The sequence below is a fragment of the Lutjanus erythropterus genome, chromosome 23, assembly GCF_056507025.1.
Source record: "Lutjanus erythropterus isolate fLutEry1 chromosome 23, fLutEry1.hap2, whole genome shotgun sequence".
NCBI lineage: Eukaryota > Metazoa > Chordata > Actinopteri > Lutjaniformes > Lutjanidae > Lutjanus > Lutjanus erythropterus.
Window position 1 is genome coordinate 17,100,312 of NC_139339.1, and position 22,587 is coordinate 17,122,898.

At 37.8% G+C, this 22,587-nt stretch overlaps 2 protein-coding genes across 10 annotated transcripts in view; both read right to left on the reverse strand.

Annotated features, from left to right (window-relative positions):
• slc12a6 (solute carrier family 12 member 6) overlaps positions 1-16,996 on the reverse strand; it is a 38,717-nt gene extending 21,721 nt beyond the window's left edge. For 7 of the 9 annotated variants that reach the window (XM_084712735.1, XM_084712731.1, XM_084712738.1 and 4 more), the window contains exons 1-6: positions 16,850-16,996; positions 9,948-10,203; positions 3,242-3,336; positions 2,480-2,608; positions 744-890; positions 598-652 (exon numbers count right to left, since the gene is read on the reverse strand). In XM_084712735.1, coding sequence (XP_084568861.1) covers positions 598-652; positions 744-890; positions 2,480-2,608; positions 3,242-3,336; positions 9,948-10,203; positions 16,850-16,885 — 718 coding nt within the window. In that variant the 5' untranslated portion in view covers positions 16,886-16,996. Of the gene's footprint in view, positions 1-597; positions 653-743; positions 891-2,479; positions 2,609-3,241; positions 3,337-9,947; positions 10,772-16,849 lie in introns of those variants that run through there. The other 2 variants (XM_084712734.1, XM_084712737.1) reach the window with 2 other exon arrangements.
• A 1,640-nt stretch (positions 16,997-18,636) lies between these two features.
• On the reverse strand, positions 18,637-20,479 carry nop10 (NOP10 ribonucleoprotein homolog (yeast)). Its single transcript, XM_084712286.1, has 2 exons — positions 20,278-20,479; positions 18,637-18,991 (listed from the first exon to the last, which is right to left on the reverse strand). The coding sequence occupies exons 1-2, from the start codon at positions 20,329-20,331 to the stop codon at positions 18,851-18,853; spliced, it is 195 nt and encodes a 64-aa protein (XP_084568412.1). The 5' UTR covers positions 20,332-20,479; the 3' UTR covers positions 18,637-18,850.
• Between the last annotated feature and the right edge of the window lie 2,108 nt (positions 20,480-22,587).

The window sequence follows — 22,587 nt, forward strand, 5'->3', positions numbered from 1 at the left end:
TGTGCGCCAATACCAATATACTGCAGATAAGATAATGTCTGCTACCATAACCGCCTCCTATTTACCTGTCTATCTCCACAGTGAACAATGAAAATAGATCAAAATCCAATTAAACCACAGATTAATCCATCATGTTTGAATTAACTGATTAATTTAATAATAATGACAAATGCCAGGACAAAATATCAATTTATGATGACAACAAGCACAGAAAAGCACCCCAATCTTGGCCTTTTTAAGTTGTTACCAGCAAAAGCTTGATATGTTAGCTTGATAATAAACCTAATGCTTAAAATAACAATCCATCAAGTAATTAACTTACTATTGGAGTTTTCAAGTCCTTCGCTTTCAATAATTTACCTATATTGCAATAAACAGATTAAATGTTTTGCATTTGCAGCCAGCTTCTTTCATGTTAATACACTGATGGTATCTATTGCACTCATGTTCAACAGGTGATGTATGAAGGTCATGAAATTGTCAAACATTTAAGGTAAGCTTTGGGTTTAGTATAAGATATTACCACAGGACACCAGTAGCATCAAATCCACGTGTAAGGAAAGGATGAAAAGGAAAGAGTGAAAGGTGGAGGAATACCTGGTACAACTCCATTAGTGGCAATTGCACTCATCGATATTGCAGTCAACATCGTCTGCAGAGAAACATAAATACAGACTTTAGTGAATTTAGAGAGTTTTAATTTTCCTCTCATCTCTTAAATAGGTGAAAGTCCAAATACTCACACAGCAACAGCATATGAAGACAATGCAGAGGCCCTGCAGCACCCCAGCAGTTCCCACCACCCAGGTCAACCGCAGGAACAGGATCACGCCAAAGATGTTCTGGAGGCAAGGCAGGTAAACACCCATGAACGTCCCCATCTGTGGCGACTGGAAGGGAGATACAACAGAAAGACAAATTCAACACACTGTTTTTAAGACTTCATTTAGACATTCTCCTTTTCTTTCTACTTTGTCTTTCAGGTAAACATGGATAAACACTGTACGCAAGACACAAATGTGTGTTAAACAGTTTTTTTCATTCAAGATGAGCTCTCCACAATCCTTCCACAGACACCCTGGCAACTGCAGAGGTACCCACATTGGGAATCACTGCACTTCACCACCCTGTGCCAGCAGAATTATGTTAATGCTTATACTGAACACACTGTATGGCCAGAAGGAAAGGTTAAGATTTTTTGGTTTCCCTGCCATCTGTTGGCAAATGTGTCAAATCCTGCCAACATGCAATCAGAAGAGGGTGGAAATAGTAAATTGCTCTGAACCACCACAACAGACTGTCTTATCTAGGCCAGCCGCCTTCTTATCAACAAGGATTGCAGACAGTGCAGATCAGGGTCACACTCTACTGCACTTTCACTTTCAGACAGTGAGTCAAGAGGGCAATAGTGGGAGATATGATTTGTCTTCGACAGTTATTTAAAGATGAAAGGATGGAGGACGATTTCTTTCTTGTTTCTTTCCTTTTCATTCCTTTAAATGACTTCAGTTACAACATGTGCAGTGGTAACCATATAAAAGTTACTTCATGACGTATCTTACTGTGATCATGATCATATCAACTTCACACCTGTTACGCCACCATTGTGCCCATAATCATCATCTTGGTTATAATTGCAGTGGTATAAGAACATTACACAACAAGACAAAGTACATTTGGGATCATATAATATATTATGTATGCATGCTGCCATTGGCAAGTCTTATGTTACCTTTTAAACAGAAAATAAAAGCATATTTTAGCTGTGAGCAGGCACGTATGGAAGCCCATTTCAACCCATGCAATGAAAAAAAGACCCCGCAAGTCATAATGAGAAACTTTTTCAAGTTAGTATCTTAAAATAATGATTTAGTACTTCAAAGTAATAAGAAACCTACTCAAAATAATAACCTAGAATGGCAAAAGGCTAAGGAACTTAATCAAAATCATGAGAAACCTCCACAAAATAATGAGTTAGAATTTCGAAACAATGAATTGGTATCTCAAAATAGTGACTTAGTATCTTAAATGATGACTTAGTTCCTCAAATGAATGAGAACCCCCCTCATAAAATGGCCTAGTATTGCAAAATACTAAGGAACTTCCTAAAAATACTGGAAAACTTTATCCAAATAATGACTAAGAAGTACCTCAAAATAATCACAAACTTTACTTAAATGGGTTTCCATAGGCCACACATTGATTCTCTGAGAAGATTTTATTAGTCTTTAAGAAAAGTATCTCATTTCACCAAAAGAGATATAAAAATATTGGTGATGTCAACGTGAATTATTGGGGGTTGGATCGGCAAAGATACTTATATAACAAACACGGTGGGTGTAGCTCTGTTTGTTATGTGCTTTACTGTACCTTTATTTTTTTACAGGGTGGTTTTACTGCATGTGGAAATCCTTTTAAGGATTTGAACGTCTATTATCAGCTTTAAAAAAAAGTGAGTCAGGCACGCAGTCTGGTATACCTTGCTGGCTTTCTTCTTCTCGCCAATGCTCTCAGCCTCCTCGTGCTCCTTGGCCCCCTGCGTCAGGTTGGTGTAGTTGGCCAGGCGACTGAGCAGAGAGGACACCTTCGGCCGTGTGTCCATCTCCTCCTGTGGTGTGAAAAGAAAGGAGGGGGGAAAAGGGAGGATGTGACAGGAGGAGGAGAGGGGAATGAAGGGTGGTTGAAGGAGAAACAGGGTGGAAAGAGATAAAGAATAGAGGTGGACAGTAGGCAAATGAGAGCAGAGAAGAGAGGAGGAATGAGATAGCCAGGGGACAAGAAAGGAAGGGGGTAATTGACAAGGGAGCGGGGAGGGAATAAATAAGGAAGAATAAGTGGAGCGAGGAAGACGAAAGATGGAGGGAAGAAGGGATGACAAGCACAGAGGAAGGTGGCAGATAAGAAAAGAACAGGAAATTGAGGAGAGAAAGAGGCATATTGAATGGTTTGTTAAAGAAGCAGGAGATGCTGTTTCCAGGGAACTTCAATATCTATAAAAACAAGAAAAAAAGAAATTCTCTGCACCCACCAGCCAAATGCTGGTTTATTTTTGTCTCTAGTTTAGCAGACACTTTGGCAAACAAACAGCCGCCATTTGGAGGTTCTGTTTTTATCCATGGAAAAGCAGCAAATATGGCAACAAGAACAAGTATTTTCTACTTTTGATACAACCCACAGTTTTACAGATCATTTATAATATAATTATTATGGTCAATAGTTCTATCAATTTTGTGTTTCAAACCTCAAATAAGGCCAAGTTTCTGTCGTAGAAGTCATCGTCATCCACCCCATGGGTGTTGTTGATATAAACACTGGAGATTTTGGAATTTCCATCACCTAAACACAAAGAGAAGAGATTATGAATAACAAGAAAGCAGGAAACCATCTTTAACAGGACAGATTCACAGTTTTCAAGTCTTAAAACAATAGCTAGCTGCCCATATGAACAGTGAAACAGATTCTGCTTGCTGTAACAAGTTCTGTTTATCATACTTGCCATCTACTGAAGGGCTGCAGCTAATGAATATTTTCATTATCGATTAATCCGACAATCGTTTTCATGATTATTCAGTTAATCATTTCATCTATCAAATGTCAAAAAAAATTGAAAAATACTCATCAGTGTAATTTCCCAGAGCCCAAACTGACATCTTGTAATTGCTTCTTTTGTCCAACAGTCCAGAACCTACAGACTCTTCATTTACTGTCACATATGACAAAGAAAAGCAGCAACTCCTCACATTCAAAAGGGTGGAACCAGCAGATTACAGAAACGATTAAATGATTATCAAAATTAAAGATGCAACAATTAATCAGTTATTAATCAATTACTACAATAATTGTAAACTATCAATAATCAATAAATTGGTTTGAATATTTTTTTAAGAAAAGACATCAAAATTCTCTGATTTCAGCTTCTTAAATGTGAATATCCTTTGGTTTCTCTACTCCACAGTTAATTTCGTTGTGGATAAGACAAGACATTTGAGGACATCATCTTAGACTTCAAGAAACACTGACAATTTTCAGAATATTCTTTTTACTTTACTTCTTATCTTGAAACGAACAAGTATTTATTGATTATTTGAGAAACATATTAATCAACTGATGTATCAACAACAAAAATAATTTGCAGCCCTAATTAAAATACTTGCCAACTAATTTTCTTTCAATGACATAACCAATTAATAGACTAATTTTTGCAGTTCTAATTTACAGGTCTATCTTAATGCAGTTTCAGTGTAAGTGATATAAAATTCCTTCTTTGTGTGTCCCCTAACAGTTTCCCAAACAGACTTTACTTTACCTGGCCACCCATTTTTTGTTTTTATTTGTTTTATCTATTTGAGAGAAAGTAAAAGTACAGATCTGATTAATGGATAATTACAATATTTGTTAGACGCAGCTGTTTCAAAGCTTAAATGGGCGCTGACTATTTTAGACAGACTTGGAAAAATTGTGAACTTATCCTTTAATACAATTTTCACCACGGTCAACAAAGCTTTCTTTCCCACAGACACACACAGCTTGATGCAACGGCCATCATGTCACCAGTTCAGTTCCGCCTCAGTCAGCACAGACCACTGCATCAGCAGCACCTGAGTCAGCAACATCACTTCCCTCTCTGCTCCGCCACACTCACGCTAACCGCAGCCAACAGCCGCACACACTGCCACATTTAACAGAAGGACTCTTATATATATCATGACTTCAGATCCATATCAAGCATGGGCCATTTGTTAAAAACTAATATGCGAATATTAGGGCTGCAACTAATGATTATCTTCTATATCAGTTAATCTCTCAATCACTATCTCAATCAACTCATTAGTTGTTTGGTCCATACAATGTCAGAAATTGTGAAAAGTGTTGATTTCTGTTTCCAAAGCCCAAAGATACCGTCCTCAAATGTCTTGTTTTGTCCAAAACCCAGAGGTGTTCAGTTTACTGTGATAGAGGAGTGAAGAAACAGAAAAAATACAAATTTGAGAAGCTAAAATCTCTAAAAATGATTAAACGATTATTACAATATCTGGCAATTAAATTAATAGGTGATAAATAATCGATAAATAATTGATTAATCAACTAATCGTCTAGTTAATATATAAGTAAAAAAACAGGCATAATCATTATACACTTGTCTGGGACAAGTAAAATGCAAACACATAAATCGAGCTACTCACTCGCCTGACCAGACAAATGACAAAAAAACAGAAAGAAAGAGTCAAACTATTTACTACTTTGATTATCATTTAATTGTAGTTTAAAAAAAAATCGTTTATGCAAAAATGGCTAACAATGCTGTATTTAGCCTCTCAAATAGGCTGATTTCCAGCTTTCCTTTGTTTATGGTAAATTGTAAACTCAATAACTCTGGGTTTTGCACTGAAAAAACACAACATTTAAAGACATAATTTTGGACTGGGATGGACATTATTCTTTATTTTCTAACATTTTGTAGACTGAATGATAGATTGAATCATTATTCTGGAAAATAATGGGATGCACTGATTTGAGTTGCAGTACTAGATTAAACAATAACAGACTCTGATTGATTTAGTGGACTGGTGCATCTGTGTAATCTTAAAATAAAAGCCTTTGTTACATTGCTATCCTGCCTTTATAAAGTATTTCCCAGCTCTCTGTAGTCTGATCTGACAATTGAAAGTACAAAGAGATATACTACAATCATGTAAGATGCAACACAGACCCTTTTTTTTTAAAGAAACACTTTCCTGTCTAGATTTCATCACAGTCAGGGGCCAGTTCTTAATGCAACATTCTGTTACACAAAACTACTTCTGTTTTTCTATTTTTTTGCTTTTTTCTTGTGAAGAGCTGGATACTTTCACCTCTGCAAGCCAGTCAAAATAATTCATATTGGTTGAATTGCTCTATAAATAACTACACTTCTGCTCATCCATTTTAAGGGGCCACAAGGCAGAGTCTGGGAACCTCTGCGTCACACAATCTAGTAAAATCACACAACCTAGTAAAATCCCAGATGAATCAGCATATTTTCGCCATCTTAGCAGCAAACATCTGCCGCCATGTAAAGGGCGAAAAAAAAGAAAAAAACATACCAGCATTTGACTGGTGGGAGGCAACTTCCCATTCTGTTTGCAGTCCTTCATGTAGCCAAAGACAGGGAATGTGAAACTGACTGCACCTTTCCTGTTAATATTCAGTGGCTGAAGCATGCCAACTGTGGTAGGAAAAGATCAACCAACTACTTTTGTGAATTAATCATTCCGAAATTTTGATCAGCTGATCCTTTACAAAATATTACTATGCTTGATTATTTATGATGATTAGAGCATTATTTGCATGCTCAAAAACAAAAAGTAAAGCTGTGGGATTTTCCCCTGGTATGTTCAAAGCCTAACCTGTTGATCAGGACGGTCAGAAATCCGAAAGACGATGACAGCATCTTTTCAGGTATTTCACTTAATTCCACGTCAATATGTGAATGGAAAGCAATGTACATAAGGTTTATGGAATTACTCAACTGAATGATGATGATGATGATGATGAGCTATGTAAATTCAATTTCTGTTATGGCACTTTCATATGAACTGTTAACTCCAAAATGAATGAAAATGGAAAAAACAACAAAAACTTGGGACACAAAAAAAAGACTGACAAGAAAACAAGAGAAACTAACATGACCATTAATGACAGACTTTCAAAAAGACTCTCATACTGAGCTATAATGAAACAAGTGCACATAAATTAAGTAACTATCGGAATCTTTCAAGGGAGTTGGGCCGCCCCTCCCCAAGGCATTTGCAGGGTAAACACTGCTGCAGAAAAGAATAACCGTCCTGTCCTCTTTAAATACCTGAGCTAACACTCAACTTAACACAAGGGAACACAGCTGTCTATTTGTGTGTGTGTGTGTGTGTGTGTGTTCCCCAAGAGAAGTCCTCCACCTGAGATTACCACATCTGAGCATGATGCCTTTTTGTGTGCGTGAGCAACCAGTGAAGCAGAAAGCCACGGGAGCCAGGTGTGTGTGTGTCTGTGTGTGGAGACTGCAAGCTGTAAGCATGTCAAATTCAATAGCTAACTTTATTGGTGTCAAAGAATAATGGATCACAGAGCATTTGACCTTTCTGAAAATAACTCCCCACTCCTCTGGCCTCCTTTTCCTCCTCATCGCCTTTCAGGATCTTGACTCATTCACGTCAACAGCAGCATTTTTCTTGTCAGCATGCTGGCTTTTCTATTTCAGTTGAGACAACTGCTGTGCACTTGTGTCTCCCTCTTTGTTCCTCTGTATAAACAACCACAGCATCACACAGCCTGATCGAAGCTCAATCGGATTAACTGGCTCGATTTCTATTTATAGAAGCTTATTAAACAACGTGGGGCATCCTCACTACTATGCAACTGCTTAAGTGGATCAGTGTAGCTAATACAGTTCCATCTCTCCACGGTTATACCCCCCCTGTTGATCCAGTGAATCAGCGCAGCTATTCTTAAACACTTGCGGAAGGTGAATTACTGCACTCCACACGACAACTGCACAGCAGTCGCAAGAAAACATTTTCCTCCATCTACTCATCTGGATTCACACACAATTTCATGTTAAACTGGACTTATGAGGGGTACATCTGTACCTGTTAGTCCACGTGAAAATCTTCCTGCTGTCAGCCACCATTAAATAAAGAACTGAATCACTGTATCTCCTCTGTAGGTGGGCTGATGACAGCGGAGGGGGAAGTGAAACCTACATAACGATCACAATAGGCTCACGTTTACAGTCCTTTTATTGTTCTCACTGTCTGGAGAGTGCAATCAGATGTTGCTCATTCTACTGTGAGACCCTAAAGGAATACACAGAGTGCTTTATGACCTGGAGAGCCATAAAACACACTTAAAAACTCATTGTTAAATTTGAGACATGCGTGAGGATGCATCTTAAAATAGCACTTCTCTTTTTACTTTCTATATAACTGTCATTTTGGACAGAAAATGACCTGAAACTTTGTGAGTTTAAATGTATTTCTTGACAATGAGAACCTTTCTGACTGGCTGACTCTTGGAAATTTCTTGTGTGGGAATCAGTTAGTGCTCTAAGAGCAACTTTGTACAGCCACAAGAACACAATTAGGCAAGCATACAGATATGATCAGAAAACCATGAACCAGCATGGCCAGTGTAAAACTGTCACTAATGTGTGACGGTGTGTATATATGCATGGACATGTAAATTGGTTAAAGCTCCAGACAAATTCACACACTGACAGCTCCAAATGGCAGGAAGAGGCTAATGAACTGAAATTCAAGAAAACAAAGAAATAATGTGATGTAATGTCAGGAAATTGCATGCGAAAATTTCACCAGCCCCTCCTCTCCTCTTTTCTGCACCAAAAGATGCCAAAGGAGGATAGGGCTTGAGCATCATTATTTTACCCTATACATGTAGCCAGTTAGCCAGTTATCATAAACTGGATCATCCCAACATTGAAGCTCCAAATCTGAGTGTACTGAAAATATTTAATGTGATCTGGACCGCTATCTCCACTTGTGTACCACAACTAGGATAACCTACATTCATTTGCCTTTGAAATCCATTTTCACTGGTATTTGCAGTTTCTATAGCAACTCAAACACAGAACAACATAAAATATATACAATATTAAATAAAAATCTAATCTTTATGGCAATGGGTACTATTGACTGACAAGGGACCCAAAAGATCTAAAAACAAATCCAACAGTCTTGTTGCTGCTTTCAGAACATACATAGAGACTGAGTAGAATAGAGTTAAATGGAAATCAAAATGGTTACGTGGACATTCAAAAGTTCAACGGGTCCAACTGTTCAGGATGTTGTGACATTGCATGCTTTTCTCATGATGAAGGAGTGGCTGGCTGACATGTCTCAAACATATGGATTAAACAGTGGATTCTCTGTCAGTAGTAATCCAAACAGTGGGATTAGATATATCAGAGTGACAGATTGGTATGCAGACAAGGTGTGGGATCTACTTTTTATTTCTCCACACACCTAAGCCAGTCGTTTTAGGTACCATTAAAAGTGTGAACATGCTTTATGGAGGAAAATTTTAAACATGTAAAATCTTGCCTTAACAGGATAGTTTGGATTATTTGAAGTGGGTTTGTATGAGGGACTTATCAATAGTCAGTGTTTTACCTACCATAGATGATGGTCTACACCCCCGGTTTGGAGAAGCAAAGTAGGAAGCTAGGCTATGTACAGCTGTGGACAGGGTCAGTAGCAAAACATTTAAAAAATAAAAGGTCCACTGGGAAAAAAAATCAATCAGTTTTAGTGTATGCTATATTTTCACCACTTTACATTACTGTCAGGCAGCCTTTTCTAGCACTCGGTCCAAACCCGCCAAACTCTATAGGCAAAATTAGTCAATTCACTCAGCAGAAAATGGGAGTTCCTGGCTTACAGCTGCTTCTGTGTGTTTCTGTTTCTTTGCTTAAGCCTTTTAAAAGTTTCACTGGAGTCACAAAATAACGCAAACAAACTAAAAAATCCAGGCAGTGGTTGACCAGAAAATCCCATTTTCTGCAAAGTAAAATTACTGATTTCGCCTATGGAGTTGGTGGGTTTGGAGAAAGCAATCTCTGGCTTATACAACAATGTCTTCCCATTGGAAAAGACTATCTGACTGCAAAGTAAAGCGGTGAAAATATTCTAAATGTAGCGTACACTTAAACTGATGCAAATTTTTCCAGATCGGCCTTTTTTAAGTTATGTTCTGCTGCTGAGCCTAGCCACAGCAGTCCATTGTTTAGCTTATATGTTGCTGCTCCTCTCTGCTTCTTCTAACTGGGGTGTGCAGACCACCATCTACTGTGGGTAATACAGTATCTCATACAACTCCACTTCAAATACTCTTAACTATGTATTTCAAACTTCAGTAATGAAACATTATGTCTATGTGGATGTGTGTGTGATCCTCACCTTGCTCTACGCTGCTGTGCTCCGGTGTGTCGGCCCCTCCTCCTGTCGTCACACCCCCTGATGCCTCACTGAGCGGGTCACTTCGATTGACGCTCTCCCTGGAGCCGAAGCGCACGCGGGCACCAGAGCGGGAGCTGATGTCAGGCGATGTGTCGGACAGCCCCGGGAGGTCCTCTGCCTTGGTTGGCGTCACTGTGAAGCGCACCGATGCCATGGCAACTCGCTTGGAAGAAGTAGAAGAGGGAGGGGACGGGTGCTGTGTGGGATGCAGGGGGAGAAGGGCGGGGTTGGGAGCGGTCAAGGACTCACTAGCAGGGCTGTGCTAACCTGAGCTGAGCTAGGCTATTTCCCAGGTGATGCTGAGGTGACGGTGGCCTCTATAGTTTGTTCTTTTGCTGCTGCACTTCTCCATTGAAGCAAATTGTTTGGCTGCCAGCAGGCATGTGAATACAAATCTACAACAGGCCTCTTTTTGTGCCTATCAGTGTCAATAATGTCTGTGATTCTGAACTATAGTGGATTTATAAGTACAAATTTCTTTACTGTGAATGTGTGAATATGTTGGGTGCCAGTTTCAAGCAGCTATCAGAGATGCTAAGTACACAAAAATAACGAGTTGAGGATGTCTCTTTCAAGCTCAATCTTCTATCAAACTGCACTAATGTCTTTTCTATCTAAACTACGTCTTGATTCCTACTGGATGAGGACTATGGCTCTGAATAGCTGTCATATAGCATGTTAAACTTGTCTTCCTCTCTGCCGTTTCACAAGTATACACAACTAAAATCTGTCTGACATGCGCTTTTGGAGATAAAAATGTCTTTCTACTGATAGCAACCATGGGTACAGAGGCCCAAACCAGAGGGAGGGATGACATGGTGGGAAGAAAAGTCATTGGAACAGTGAGGGTGAGGATGGGAAAAAAATGATTGTGGAAGAGAGAAAAAATAAGGAGTAATTAGTTTATATAGGATTTGTGAAAAGGCACAGAGTATCTTAAAGGGATAATTTGGATTATTTTAGGCGGGTCTGTATGAGATGAGGTAGAAATGAGGTAGAAAGCTAAACAATGTGCTGCTGTGGACAGGGTCAGCAACAAAATATGTTTTAGCCACTTAAAAAAAATGTCCACCTAAAACAAGAATCATTATCATTTTAAGTGTATACTATATGGTATATTTAGAATGTTTTCACTGTACCTTGCTGTCAGACAGCATTTTGAGGGGAAACCACCATTATATGAGCCAAATATTGCACTCTCGCTCAACCAGATTCCTTAAAAAAAAAAAAAAAAATAGCAATTTTACCTTGGAGTAAAGTGTGTTGCTGGCCTACCACTGCCTCGGTTGGTTAGTTTGCATTATCCTGTGACTTTGGAGGATCCAAACTATGCTTTTAAAACACACAAATAGCATACTAACGCAAACAAATAAACAAGTAGCACTAGACCAGCAACTCCTGTGTTCTGTGAGGTAAAAATTACTTTTTGCCAAAGGAGTCTGGTTGGTTTGGAGAGAACAATATTTATATAACAGTGGTCTCCAGTTGGAAAAGGCTAACTAAAGCAGTGAAAATATTCTAAATATAGCATAGACTTAAATAGGGCTATCCCCGACTAAGATTTTCTTAAGCTGAATCAGATTTGTCCATCCTAAACGGATATTCCACAATTCATCCTTTTGGGTTTTTTACAGTGCAGTGCACCACAGGTAATTCCTATATGTGTTAGAGTTCAGCAATATGTTAATCTCTCACTCCTCACCCAGCTCAGTGCACTCATGGTTCAGCGAGTGGGTGTGTACCGTGCCACTGAATGAGTGCGTGGCACAGAGCAGCAGCTGTCCCTCTGCAGATCATTACATTAGCAAAATAAAATGACAAATATCGCCACAACAGTCGACCCAAAAAGCGACCGGCAATGGATTCAGCCCAACGTAAACAGACAATACATTCATCCAATCGGCCAACCCTAATATGTGCCTAGATGAGACTCACGTTTTAACGCCTTTCTTCGTCATCTGTCATGTGAAATTGTCAGATTTTCACGCTTTCAGAGAAATTAAAAGTGTGTGTTCTCCTATAGTTCAGTGATAAAATCAGCAGAAGTACGTAGCTTCACTTCCGAGGATGCAGCTGTTGTCCAGCATCAGCTGTTCTGCACACCTGAATTAAGGATTTATTTGGATCAAATCATAGTTGGTGATTGTTGGGACAGTGGAAAGCCAAACCAAGACATTTTTGTTGAGTTTTATTTAGTTTCTGTAAAGTCTGAAGCTGACGGTGATACAAAAAGAGTCTAGTGAGTTTGGCAAGAGCAATTAAGCAGCTGCTTCTGGTTAAACAAAGTGTATCTTACTCTTTAAAATAAGGTCTCACTGCTGTGATTCTTTCCATAATGTTGTCAGACACTAACAATATCAATCTGACCTTGTCAGAGGCAAAAACAAGCACAACAAGGAAGCGTCACCTGCTCTGCGCACTCTGCAGGTGTGCCTGGATGAGGTGGCTGACAGCACATCACACCACTCTACGTCTCTGTCACAGTTAGTTACGCAATTTGTGGTGATTTTAAGATTCGGCTTGTGAAGTTTACCGCCAGTCACACTGTTGCATTGCGTAAAAAAACAAGAGCTGAAACTTGTTTACCAACTAATCCTTTCACCCTCTTAAGAGTCAACTGCCAGTGCCTGTGGTCCTGAAGATATCTTTCAATAAGTGCACCAATGTTCTCCTTGTGCATTTTCAGTATTCCTGCCGCTTCTCCAAAGTGGGGGTTTGCCAACCGCCATCTAATGTTGATAATAAACTGACTATAGATAAGTACGGCATACAAACCTACTTCAGAATTAATTATCCCTATACAATGAAAGTAGGCTACATGTGTGGTGAATTAAACAACTAAAATATGGCAGCAATCTTCATAAAACTGTATCACAAGTAATGTGCATTTCAGGTTTTCACCAAATCTTATGAGATCTTGTGGTAGTATGTTGAAGTTATCACCAAGCAGCATTTGTATAATGTGTTAACTTGTAAAGATATTAAGTTGAACACAGTTTTACAATGCTTGCTCTCTAAAAAAAAATCAAGCACAGTAAAGAAAAATGAAAAAAAAAAAAAAGTTTGTGTGTAAAAGGTTTGTCTCTAACCTTTACCTAACCCATGTTCTCTAAAATCAACAAATGCAGGCTTCAACATGCCTTTCTACACAATAAAAACACACTAAATTTAAGAATTAATTCCCTTTTCTGACCATATATTCATTGTTTCCTTTAAGTATTTAATCAGACACTAATGTATTTTTTGGGTTAATTAATTAAGCTAAACTAACTAGAGACATCCTGAGAGGTTTTATCCTTCAAAAGCAACATGTTTCTAAATGGAGAGGATGTCAAATAATAACCAGAAAGAACCCCATACCCTGTCGTCTTGGGAAAAAAGTGACAGGTGGGTATAGCTGAATTGTTGTTTTACCTCAGTTCATAATTTAATTATTAAAAGAGAGCGGTTCCAACCGGTTGTGCCGGTAGCTGCTGGCTGTTTTCTCTCACTCTGCATGCAGAGACACGGCACATTTCCCTGTTTCACAATCACACACATTCTGTCTGTTTGTCCACATTCAGAGATGGACAGGAGGGGGAAGAGACAGATTACTCGTCTTTCTCAACTAGAAAAGCGTCTCCCTTATTTTCACAAAGTTGTAGGCGACTCAGCAGGAGAGCTGAGGCCTATCCCAGCATGCATTGTGTAAAAGGCCTGGGAAACACCCCAGAGACGTAGTCTAGACAAACACATTCTTACCTATAGGCAATTAGGACCAGACCAGTTTCCCCAAACATCTCAGGTCTATGAACACACTGTACTGTTCCCATCTTATGACGCAATATATCTTAGTACAGTTAAACATTGTATGTATGTTATCAATACACTGGCACAGATATCACAATATGTTCCCTTATGATATCTGTGCCAGTGTATTGATAACATAGATATCTGGGGGAGGGTCTTTCCTTTTCTTACTGCAGACATTTGTTCCCTTATTCTTGTTACTTATTTTGCTATTAATGCAGATTTGGTTTCGATAAAACCTGAAGTTTCCACTTGCATCCTAATATTAGACCAACTACAGGGTGCAGAACATTTTGTTCTTCCTTTTGGAAAGTCAGCTCTGATATTTGCTTTTTTTTGGCTGTTCTTTTTGTATCTCAGACAATAGTTTTTCTGTCTTGTTACACAGATTTCATACTGTATTAGTACTAACAGTTGTTGTTTTATTAATTGTGGCACAGTGAATCAGCACAGTACGATGTGTTTTTCTGATCCTCAGCCCTAAATCAAGTGTTAAGTTCCTCAAATATCATGAATAAATAGCTGTAGTTCAAACATTCTAAATATTTTCTCAGCCACGGACCCCTTACAAGATAAAAAAATATAGAGAGGACCCACTCATGGAACATTTAAGGCCATTTTTGACCATTAATAGGTGGTGTGTGGGTGACTCGTGCTTGACTGACAGGAAGAAGATTTATACCCTATTTGTGGTCCTACCTATGAACAGGAAAACAAAATGGCTAAACTGGAAAAGCAGGAAAAAAGATCAACATTTCACAATGGGTGGACCGCCTAACACAACAGATATCAATGGAACAACAATCAGCTCTACAAGAAAAAAACATTGGTACTGGGAAGCTAGGAAGGGGAAAAAAGAAAAAGGAAGACAAAGAAGAAGAAAGGGAAAGAAATATATGTATGATCCTGCAAAAATCACCTGAAATGAGCCCAAGCCCAAACCCAAACAGATTTGATTACTTATTGTTAATTCTTTTAATGGTTCTGATTTGTTTTGGGGGGTTTTTTCTTCTATTTTTTTGTTTTGTTTGTGATTTGTTATCTTTTTCTTTGCTGTCATCTGTTACCTGTGTCCTGTAATGTTTTTGTACGTCACGTTGTCCGTATTGTCTATTTATCTATATATCTGTATGCACTAATTGGTGAGGGGGGATTTATATATCTATTTAGAGTTTTACATTGTTAGAATAAATCTGAAACTTTTCAAAGACCCATATTTGGGAATTAGTAACTTAGAGCAAGTGATTTCAAAGGTTATATATTGCTGTTTGACAAAACTTAGTAAACTCAGTAAATGCTAGTTTCTGACTCTAGGAAAGTTGAAAGACAACTCAAAACTACTGTATGTCTGAACTCTCTTTAACCAGAACATAAACATGTAGGCTATTATATGTTATCCCTGTTTGACAACTAATGTAATAACCCCCCACCTCCCACTTTGACAATGTCTGTCTTAGACAATAGTTCACCCTGTACTACTAATAGGTGTCTTTTGACAGATACAGAGCAGTGAATCAGCACAGTATAATGTGTTACTCTTATTCTCAGCCCTAAATCAAGTGTTAAATTCCTCCTCCAATAATATGAATAAGTACCCCTACTGAAGTTACCTATCATGATTAGAGGTGCAATTATTAAATGATTAATCAATTAGTTGACTGAAATCAAAGAAAGTCTGTTTAGAAATAGTTGACAGTTTTGATAATCAATTAATTCTTTCCATCATTTTTCAAGCAAAAATGCCAAAGATTTGCTGACTCCAGCTTCTTACATGTGAGCATTTGCTGTTTTTCTTTGACATTTATGACAACAAATAAGAGTATGTTTGTTTTGGACTGTTGGCTGAACAAAAAAAGCAATCTGAAGATGTCACTTTGGGCTCTAGGAAATTATGATGATCATTTTTCACAATTTTTTAACAGTTGAAAGACTATTAATTAATCAATAGTGAAAATAATCATTAGTTGGAGCCTTACATTCAATATCTTGATATTTAACTGATATCAGCTTTGGTCAGCTCAATATCTGCCACGTTGTTCACTATTTCGATTTATTAAAGGCTGTATTAAAGATGGTATTATTATCTTAAGTTTTATCTGAGTATAAAGATCAGTAGGCTAAATGGCTCTAACGTAACTGTCATTTAATATTAAGTTGAAAATTTTTACCATATCCATCACATGAGAATCACCATCCCATAACTGAAAATACTGCATCAAAGCACCCGGATTGACAGCCAAAGTAATGTTGCAAACATTACCAATAACTAAGTATGAAAGTCAGAATAAGGATGCAGTGTCGTCCTGCTCTCTTACCCAGATGTCTCTGTCACGTTAATGCAGCTGTAATCAACACGATCCAGGGACGAGCATACAGCCAAACACGCCTTCATCAATTAGGATAAACATCGTCTAATTAGTCCCAACCAGCAGCAAGTTAAGGAGACCTGAGCTGATGGAGATGCTCGCTTGCTAACCGCCACTCAGTTGCCATTCTAAGCCAATTAAGCTAGCCATAATAATTCTGGCTTGAACCGGTCAGTAAACACCTCCTGATATTAATACACACACAGAGCTGGCGTCATGATTACATTATGAGAAGATGTTGTTTATAACGTGAGTACAGACAGCAGTTTTCTTGACAAAAGCAATGCGGCATCTGTGCGAAGCTGCGATTTCAGTTGAACGCATCTGAAACCGGCTAAAATCAGCAAGGCGCGCAGTTGATTTGGGATAAACTGGTGGAGTAATTAGCCTCTCATTTACAAAGTTGTGGGTTTCCTTTAAATGAAGCATCACATAATGAAGAACAGCAGCGCGTCCAGCACTGAGCCATCACTTGGGTAGCTGTAGGTACACAGGCTGGGGTTGTATCGGGTGAGGTAGGTGGTCGCTGCCGTTTCGGTACAGTCAGTACAGCTAGCCGAAGCTAACGTTAGCCAGAGGCTAGCCATGCCGCTGATTAACTCCGCGAACCTGCAGTTATTTCACTGACAGCGACAAATGTCCACTGAAAATCTAAAAGCCGACATATTAGTCACACAAAACACATACCTGGCTCAAGTTTTCCTTAAAGGACGCTTCCACCATATGGCTGTTTTCAATTACATCTGGGAAAATTTGGCTCCTTTCCCAGGTTTTCTCGGCACTTTTTTTGTCCAGCCGACCCAACAAAAAACATGCGAGGGCGCCTGGCTGGTCCTACTTCCCTTGCCGTCGTTGTAACGATTTGCGCATGTGTGCTGACGAACGAGTGGTCAGCGCTAACTGGGAAGTGTAGTCTCTTTCTTTTTTTCTTATGCAGATTTACTAGGACCTTTTCAGACGCCTCTGGTGATCAAAATTCTAACATACAAAAATATAAAGGTGACATGTGCCTTGTTGATCTTAGAATAGCAAAATAATTGTTTTTCTTTTCTTTTCCTTTCTCTCCTCCTTCTTTTTTAATATAACATAATATATATCATTTAATATAATATAATGGAAATAGTTTTGTTTTGTTGTTGTTGAATGATGAATACTCCCCATCCCCCCACCCCCCAAAAAACACATTTAAAAATGAGACTTAAGTTAACACAACTTTATAAAGTAATCATAATCCAATCAATTTTTAATTAGGATTAGGATTTTAGACTTCCAGACCTGTATAAATCCTGTTTTGACACCCTATAGTATAGTATAGTATATTTTGCCTATATAATTCTGTAGTTTTACATTGGGTTTTTAATGCAGGATCTTACAAGCCCTTTCACACTACTGGTTTACAAGATTATGAGTTTGTTCTCCGTGGAAAGTTTGACTTTCGCATGTGAGGTGGATTGGTTGTTTGGTTTAGGAAGGAGAGTCTATTTTTCAGAAAACATAGTTACAGTTATGAAACTGTTTAGTAGTAAATCAAGTCAAGAAAAGCATTTATTTCTCTACAGGATCAGCATGATATTTAAGAACTTCCTCAAATCTTATGCAAGTCATTTGATGATGCTGTCTGATTTGGAAAATTCTTGAGAAGTACCCTGATTTTCAAGAATTTTTTATAAAGGGCTAAGTGTTAAAATGAAAGGGTATGGGGGTATGTGTTCGTGCACATGGTATCATGGGTAAATGTCACATCTTTGAAAGCCCCATTGATGATGAAAGGTACATACAGGTTTTGGAGACATCCAGATGTCTTTTTCAGGGACATCCCTGCTTATTTCAGACAAACGTGTGGCACAATATGAAGCACAAAATATGACAACAGAGACCTTGGACTGTTGAGCATCTCAAGTTGTATATTAAGCAAGAGTGAAAAAGAATTTTAGTTTCTTCAGTCTCCAAACACTTCTTGAGTGTTGTTAAAAGAAAAGGTGCTGTATCACAGTGGTCAACACGCTCTGTCCCAGTGTTTTTGGAACAGCCATCAAATTCAGACTGAGTGTATATTTACAAAAAATCAAGTCAACAGTTCAGGCATTACATATCTTTGTCTATGTGGTCTGCTTTTATTTACTTTTACGCAAACAACTGTTTTTGGAATTGGGGTTGTACAATCAATCAAAGTAGCCAGCCTTATTTCTTCCCTTATTGTCCCAACAGCAAAAAAAATTAGATAAAAGGTCAAATTCCTCCTTTTGTTGGGCACCTCCAAAGAAAGACCCTGTTGGTCCCCAGTCCGCAATTTGAAAACCACTGGTCTAACACACCACTGGAAAATCTCCTGTTCATTTAACTTGAGATCTGGTGACTGAACACGATAGTACCATGTGGATTTTATACACACAGAGAGACAACCAACTACAAACCATCAACCCAACATTTATTCATGAAAACATAATTATCACATCAAACTTAAATGAATCGGTACATAAAAAGAAGCTCGACAGCTAGTATCCACCTCATGAACAGTCCCTTATATTTGAGCCGGGAGCTTCAGGTGAAACTGAGGAAATGTCCCCGCTGCTCTTTCTTAAGTCAGGATCCTGAGAGTATATTTTGCTTTTCAGTTCCATCTTCATCCCTCCGTCTCTTGGTCTAATTTCTATCCATCCATCTCTCTCCTCTTGCTCCATCGCTCTCTCACAGGACAGGTCTGGGCTGCTGGGTGAGCAGAAGGCCGAAGCGTTTCTTCACCACCACACGGTGTCGGGAGAACTTGTCGTCAGGGGAGAAACGGGCCGGGTGGGCCGAGCTGGTGGGCTGCCCATCAGGAGCAACCTTCTGTGGTGACAAAGATGGAAAGAGAAGAGAAAAACGGCTCAGTTGAGTTCAGTGCAGGGACACATTAATAAAATAAATACATTTTTAGACAATAGTTTCATACCCTTTTCAACATTGACAAGGGTATGAAACATAAAACAAAAAAACGGGAAATACAGAATTCTTGTCATTTATGGTTGATAATTGATTAAACTTTTATACTATAATAAAATACATTGTCACTGATCTATTTAAGTCTTGCATGCAGTCTGCCTTCAGCACCTTCTTTTGCACAGCTCAACGTGAAACCTGTCCCATCTCCTGTGGCAGTATCAGTACTCAAAACTGTCTGAATGTACGGATTCTGCAGTTTTCAGTTTCCAAAATTTATGACATGCACAAATTATTCAATGAATATTAATTTTTAAAAATCTCATGCTGTTTTTTTTCCTTGACTACAATGCACTTCATTTTTCTGCACCATTCCCTTCCTGTTTAGAAGATGTCACCCAGGTCTTGACACATCTCATCTTTTGATCAACACAGTTTCTCAACAGGCACACACGTTAAAATATATGGCATGCATACATGGAAACTTCCATGATTACTTACATACATTTGTAATGATTTTTTTTTTTTTTTTTTGTGATTTAAGCAAAAAAGAAACCCTCCTAGACATGATTACCCAGTAGATGAGAGTGCAATAGTACCAGACACTTTATATGATGGCCATGACACTGGCACGAGTTTTACAGATTCTGAGTTGCATGCTTTTTATGTGCTACCTTATTGTTTTTCATTTTTATTGAAATTCATTATTTATTGCTTTGTTTTTCTTTTATTTATTTATTTATAATCAATGTTTCTTTTAAACGGTTTAAATTCTTGTCTCTTTTTTTTTTACTGGTTCACACTCCCTGCAGTAGCCTCCATGTTATAAAAACAGAATGGTCCTGATCACAACTTTCAGTTCCAGCTGCAGACATCATACTGTTTACGGTCATTTCAGCTCTTTCCGTAGCTGATAACCTATCTATTTAACTCACCTCTGTGTTTGACCTGAACAGGTTTTGTTTCAAGTTTAATAAGAAAGTGAAAAAGCCATGAATCATTTGATTTCAGGCATTAGCCGCTAGCTAATTCAAAAAAGTGCATAAATATGAATCTGAAGCTTGTAGATTAAGCTTTAATTCTTCAAATGAACCGTAACACACATCGAACCAATGTGAAACGTTAATAAACAAGTAAATATATATTAACACAAAATAATGTAAAGATATAAAGGACGTAAATACAACGTTTGTTACCTTCAGAGTGTAGACTCTGTCTCCGCTCTCATTGAGGTAATACTGCAGAAACATCTTGAAGACAAATTGTTTTAAAGCTTCAAAACTACAAAATATATAGAAGAGGCTGTTTTATAACAAAAACACCTCAAACTTTGCAGGTAACACGCTAGCTCACTGTTGAACTCCACGTGTGGCGAAGTTTCTACTCCGCCTGAAAACAGAGCGGATATCCTGTTTACAATCCAGAGCGCAAGGCATCCTGGGAAACGCAGTTTCCAATATAACAATTTGCCCAACATCCCAAAGTAGTATGTAAAAAAAAAAAAAATTCCTTTTTAAGTATGCATACAGCTAATATAATATTAAATAAGTACGCATTAAAAATGTTACTTAATTTATTTCTAGTTTTAAAGGTTACAGCCGAGGGTCTGTAAATTCTTTCTTTTCCCTACAGACTTTTCTCTTTTTTGATTTGGGATTCGTCTGCCTTATTGTAACTCAAACAAGAAGCCCAACTCAAACTTTTTGACTCTTGAAATAAACTTAAAAAGGTTTTGCCAACCTATAACCTGTAGTTGAGATGATTTACTTTTTTCTTTAGACAAACTTAAATCTTTGATTTTTAGAAATTCAAAAATAAAATTATTGTATTTCAAAAGTTGGCCACAGTGAGCTGTGAACCTGATTTGTCATTATTTTGGTGCCCGAAAAAACAGGAAACTTTCTTTTCAGTGCACTTACTCAATACTTTTTTAAATACAGTTTATTTTGGGGAGGTTGTAAAACTCAAATAAGTTTTGCATGTTGAGTTCTGACCTCTTTTGCTGTGACATTTTTGGCCTCATGAGGTAGCTAAGGAGAGTTTTATGGTATTAAATGGCTTTTGACACAGCCTGTTCAATGCTAGACCGCTGTACCTTCTGTATAAATTTACAGATACGCAATGTGGGATAATTTTTGTTGTGAAGGCAGTTACAGAGCTGAATCAACATCTGTGTAAAAAGGTGAGCCGGCCAGACAGGACAGGACAGTTTTGTCACATGTTCACTGGTGTTTGTTATTGTGTTTTTTAAATTACCTACTTGTAAGAACTGTAATGGCATTATAAAGTGCTCGTATCAGAACTTGGTATCAGCAAGTACCCAAATTTAAGCAATTGTACTTGTACTCGCTCTGAAAAAAAAGTGGCACCGCTGCATCCCTAGTTCATAAAAAACAACGAGAGCATGCAGGTCCAAGACATTTCCAATAGACTTTTCTATGAAGCTGCAGGCAGCCTGGGAACCAGACAAATCTGACAAGGTCATGTTTTCATTTCCTCTGACAGATATTCACATATCCCATTTGCGAATTAGAATTAATTAGAATACTTCAGTTATGATGTGATATATATACTTAGTGTATTTTTCAGGTGTCTTTACTTTACTTGACGATTTATTTTTCTGACAACTTTGAAACATACTGGAATAAATGAACAAATAAACATGAAAATGGATGGAAATGTTTCTACTTGTTCTTGTGTTTTGTTATGAGTCCTTATATTTACACATTTATTTTTTTTATTTTGTTTAATGGCACTCCTGGCTACACTAGGCAACACAAGAAGGAAATGTTTGTGGTTTCATTTTACATGCAAATAAGCTATTTAAATCAATCATCACAAGGCACATACAAATATACATGAATACAGATACAAATATAGTAGCTACACTGTAAAATAAATCAATACATGAAATAGTAGAAGACCTACATTTCAATGAATGAAACTTGATAAAGTTTGGAATGTTTATATGCAGAGAATTTTCATTTGGAAGAAAATAAATCAACCTGAATCAAGTTTATTTTTAAACCATACAGCAGATGCAAACTGACTGAAACTGCAATCGCTTAAGACTAATCATCTCCAATAAGAAAGGTGAGAATTATTTGATCAATTTATATTATAATTTATTAGTGTTGTCACTGATAGTTAAAACAGTTGCATGTGGACAAAGTTTTGTCCTGCTTTTCACATTAACACTAAACATTGGAGCTTTGATTTAATCCTGAAGGTTTACAGACATTTTAAAGTGTTAAATCGTGAAACCGCATGACTGAATAAGAACCGTAGTTTTATCCAATTAGGAAGCTACTGCAAAATATGTTAATAATATGAGCTGCAGTGGTGGTACTTGTTGTGGACAGACAACTGCATGAGATTACTGTTTTAATAGCTAATTCAGTGTAAATGCTATGTGATATTGTTATTTAATGACATTATTCATTCACTAACAAAAACAATAACTATAAATTAGAGACAATATAAGCCTGATTAAAAACCATTTGTCA